The sequence below is a fragment of the Austrofundulus limnaeus genome, unplaced genomic scaffold (assembly GCF_001266775.1).
Source record: "Austrofundulus limnaeus strain Quisiro unplaced genomic scaffold, Austrofundulus_limnaeus-1.0 Scaffold17, whole genome shotgun sequence".
Taxonomy (NCBI): domain Eukaryota; kingdom Metazoa; phylum Chordata; class Actinopteri; order Cyprinodontiformes; family Rivulidae; genus Austrofundulus; species Austrofundulus limnaeus.
Window position 1 is genome coordinate 49,466 of NW_013952419.1, and position 4,635 is coordinate 54,100.

At 37.8% G+C, this 4,635-nt stretch overlaps 1 protein-coding gene across 1 annotated transcript; it reads left to right on the forward strand.

Annotated features, from left to right (window-relative positions):
* Positions 1-781: 781 nt before the first annotated feature.
* LOC106514041 (organic solute transporter subunit alpha) lies at positions 782-3,786 on the forward strand (the record flags this gene model as incomplete). Its single annotated transcript, XM_014003123.1, is given in 6 exon segments — positions 782-956; positions 1,121-1,272; positions 2,716-2,789; positions 3,086-3,244; positions 3,443-3,554; positions 3,640-3,786. Coding segments are annotated over 6 exon segments (738 nt in total), but the record flags the coding sequence as incomplete, so codon positions are not given.
* Between the last annotated feature and the right edge of the window lie 849 nt (positions 3,787-4,635).

Below are 4,635 nucleotides of genomic sequence, written 5' to 3' on the forward strand. Positions count from 1 at the left end.
ATATGGAAAAGTTCAAGGGGTATGAATACTTTTGCAAACCACTGTATACATACACATGCACATATATAATTTTACTCCCTCATCAGCATAATAAAAAAAAGCAGGATCTCACTGGAACTTGATCTTTATAGTCACTGATACGCAAAGGTGAATATACTGAGCACAGATAAATATTTAAAGGGTTCAGACAACTCTGCTCCTTTAAGACAGTAAAGCTGGTGTTATCTTTGGTGAAAGAAAAACTGAGCTGGAACAGGATAAGCCTTATTAACCAGAAAAGTTGAATGACCGCCGTGTTATTTGGTGTAATCACATTTCCAACAGATTCAGAGGAGATGAGTTGCAGCGCTCTGATTATAGATTATCCAAAATTTTATAACAGTGCGTTCCCGTCCTGAATGATGGGGCTTGTTTGTAAGCACCACATGAACTGTGCAGAAGGTGAAATCATTACTTTTCCTGTTTATTACCTGAATAGTATTTAAATATTGCGCTTTCTGCTGCTGGCTTTCTCAGTTTAACGAAACTCGGTCTTAAAAGCTTTTGACACCGTTTTAATATTTTCAGGAAAGGAATGACCACACCTTGCTAAAGTCCAACTTCCTTTTCACACTCATTATGTTTCTCTCTTAAAAAAAAGGCTTACCTTGTTTTTTCCTCTACTACGATTCAAGTCTGTGAATGAATAAGCAACGGTAACTGACTTGGGTCATCTGTCACCCCACCTTCACTCCATCACAGTCACCTTAAGTCTAAAGGTCAGTTTGGTTTGTCGCCACAATCTGCTGGAAACGTAAAGAGGAGGGAGTGTGACTCCTGCAGGCTACAAACCACTGAATGGTCTAATTAGGAACTGTTTCAAATGGAAGATCTGCGCGCCATGGAAGAATCACTCAACAGCACCATTGACCCAGCTTGTTTACAAGAACCTCCTCTAGCTATAGACATGATAAACCGTAAGTGACCTACTTTATCCTCCTTGCTGGTAATGTTTTCTTATCAGTCAGTTTAACCTGAACATTGCCCTGACTTTGTGTATGTTGTGTTTACAGCAATATGTAATGTTAACCAACATCCCTGTCTCTTTGTTTCTTTTTCTTTTTCTTTTTTTCTGAATCAGAACTAGATGTGTTTGGAATGTGCCTCTACGCCATGCTGTCCTTCATGTCCTGTCTGACCCTGCTGCTGTACCTGGAGCAGTGTTGGTTTGTTTACAAAAAGACGCCCTATCCCAAGAAGACCACCATCATTTGGATAAGTGGTGCAGCACCAGTAAGCATGCAGGAATACAAGTCCTGTTGAACTGCAACAGTATAGTGTTACAGTGTTATAGTGTATTTGTAAATCAAAACAAAAATTAAACAGACAGATGCTTTTGATTATTTAAAATGAGGATCAAGGGAAATGTTAAACAATAAATATCCTACCTGCTGTAGATGGATCTTTGAAAGGCCTCGATTTTTTTTAAAAAATGGTGAAGTTCTGACTAGATTGACGAGCTGTGTTTGGAAGAAACAAAAGAGAGGACCAAGTCCAATTTCAAAACTTTACCCAAACACTAGTGTAAATCACCAGCAGCATTAAATTGATTTGTTTGGATGAAGATACAATGTTTCTCGATATAAAAGTCTGTCATGGTYCGATTTTGATTCAGCTCAGTTCACAAGTCTGCAAACCATTTGATACAATGTGATATGCCCATATAAGGCAATATCATTATGCATCAATGTTCTAGTTTTGRCAGGATGTAATTGGATCAWTKATTTAARTGATACATCAATGTATTTTTACTCCCCTATCGAACATTATTTTATAAATATTTACACCTTTTCTTTTGCACAGCATAGCCATTCTAGTAGAAATAGTCCAATATTGCACCTGGAAGTGTCCTGAACTGCACTGTAAACAATTGTGCAATGTAAAATTGACGATGTCGTAAAGGTTTGTGAAATAGCGTTCACACGAACTTCTATGGAAAAAAATTTAATTGGAATTTTTTACGAGTTCAGTAACCTCTGTCCTGCATGGATAGTTCCTCCAGACACTGATCCTCCAGTATGAGATCATTAAAAAAAACTACAAAATTAATGCTCTGATTTAATCTCAACTTTTCAACAGAACCGCAGTTTAAGAAGGACATATCATGCCAAATACTTTTTAAGTTTTTAGGTTTTTTTTTGTTGTTGTGTCCTTAGAGGCTGTAGGAGTGCAGTAAAGTTTAATGTAGTCTCTCCTGGTGCTGCATAGATACCTTTATATTCTGTTTGGTTCATTTTTCTATTTGCTATGACACTTTCTGAACTTTTACGTCAGTACTTGTGATGGAACTTCTAAATATGGTCAGGACTTATAAACTARAATTCTGCTGTTTTCATTGTCCTCTGSGTCAGTCTCTGGCTCCAATATTAAAGGCRGGATGGACAAGTCTTCTATTGATGGGCCCGGAAGCTGGAGGGGGGCAGGGGATGAAGCACCTTGTTTGTATTTAAGGAGACAGCCTCAAAATGAGTTGATCTGAGACTCACATCAGAAAAGGGGTGAAAGAGGGGCTTGTGGAGTTACAGTAAGGAGGAATTCAGACCAAAGCATTGCAGTTCCACTTTATATAGACCCCAAATGAAGGATTTAAAAGTGTGATATTACTTTGAATGTTCTGAACTTTAGTTTCACAGTCTTGTTTTAGTTTTACAGTGATATTGTGTTTCTTTGTGTTAGGCTATCAGCACCATGGCCTGTCTCGGGATGTGGATTCCTCGGGCTGTCATGATCACAGACATGGCATCTAACTCGTATGTTTTATTTCTTCACATCTAAACTAATGCACAGCCAAAGTGTTTTCTTCAGAAATGAGGATGAATCACATCAACTTGTCATTTTAGTAAGATAAAAAAATACAGATGTTTTCTTTAATCTGCGACTGCTTCTTTTCACTTCAGCAGTCTTTTTCTGGAAGTTTTCCTTTGAATGAGTATCTAAACTGTATATTATTTTCAAGTTAAATAAAGCATTTTTAGTGATTTTATTCTTCTTTTTAAATGTATTTTATTATTGCCGTAATTTAATAACGGCCTCTTCCTGTGTGTAGTTATTTTGCAGTTGTGGTTTATAAAGTCTTAGTCTTGTTAATCGAGGAGTTGGGAGGCAGCACAGATTTTCTGCACCGGTTCTCTGGGAAACCCTTCAGGATCAACACAGGACCCTGCTGCTGCTGCTGCTGCTGTTTACCCCAAGTTCCAATGTCACGGTACTTTCCATAAAACAGCATTCTAATTGTTTTTACTCTTCTACTTTTAAGAATTGAAAACAGTGTTCCTTGATACATTTTTTTTGCCCCGTCATCATTTCTCAATTTTATTCTTTTGCTCTCGATTCTCTTTATATACTGGCTGCACAATGACTGCAAACACTAACYCTGGTGTCTTTTTGCATTGAAAACATTTAGACGGATGTTATTCATTTTAAAAGTGGGAGCTCTGCAGTATGCAATCCTAAAAACAGCGCTCTCTGTCCTCGCTGTGGTGTTGTGGACTAATGGGAATTTCGACCTTTCTGATGTGAGTGTTTGAAACATTCATCTTAAGCTGAAAGTACTAAAAAATAACACAAACCTGACTTTTTTTGTTTTGTTTTGTTTTTTAGTTAGAGATTACTGGAGCAGCCATTTGGCTGAACCCATTCATCGGTGTCCTCACCATCGTCTCCCTTTGGCCTGTTGCCATCATCTTCATGAACACTAACAGGTTTCTCCGCAGCATCAGCATTGTACCCAAGTATGCCATGTACCAGGTGAGTCATTAAGTCACTTTGCTGGGTCTTGTGCTGGTAAAACAACACACCATGAAATGACATATGATGAGAAACTGGTTCACCGTGGCAGTTTAAAATAGCTTTTTGTTTTTTTTTCGGCTGTTAGAACAGAGCGTCTTCAGCCCTGTTCCTCATGACTCCACTGCCCTGCAGGTTTTAGCTGTTTTCCCTGCTTTGGCACACCTGATTCAAATAATTTAATTACTTACTCAGAATGTTGCCAAGTTTAGCAGAAGCCTGTTAATCTCTCATTTGTTTCAGTCAGGTGTGTTGAAGCAGGGAAACAGCTAAATGCATGCAGGACAGTGAAGCACGAGGATCTAAAATATTTCTACTTTTAGCTACTATATTTTAACTGTTAAGTACCAGTAGTCATTTGCTATTAACTATTTTTCTACCATTTTTTTTTTGCTATTTTCAACTATTGATGTGCTTCTTTTAGGTTTTAGCTAGTATTTTGCTACTTTGCGACTAATTGTTTTCAGCTACCATTTTGCTCCTTTCAGCTTCTGTTCTGCTCGAACTGTTTTGGCTTTATAAGCAAATTTCAGCAAAGTGATTCAGGATTCAAAATTCATTTATTGTCATTTGCAGGTTCTTCGACACTTAGCACTTCGGCACTTAGCATTAACACGGCATTATTGAAACTGCAATTTCTTTAGTTTAGAACTGGTTATTGGCAAATTTGTCTGTTTAGACACATCACTAGAGACCTTTTATGCCTGATTGAGGTCAGAGTAAAACAGCTTTATATACATACATATATATATTAAAAAAAACTCCCTTCTCACCCTCCGCGGGTGGTCTCTTTCATCCTCTGAGCTCGGG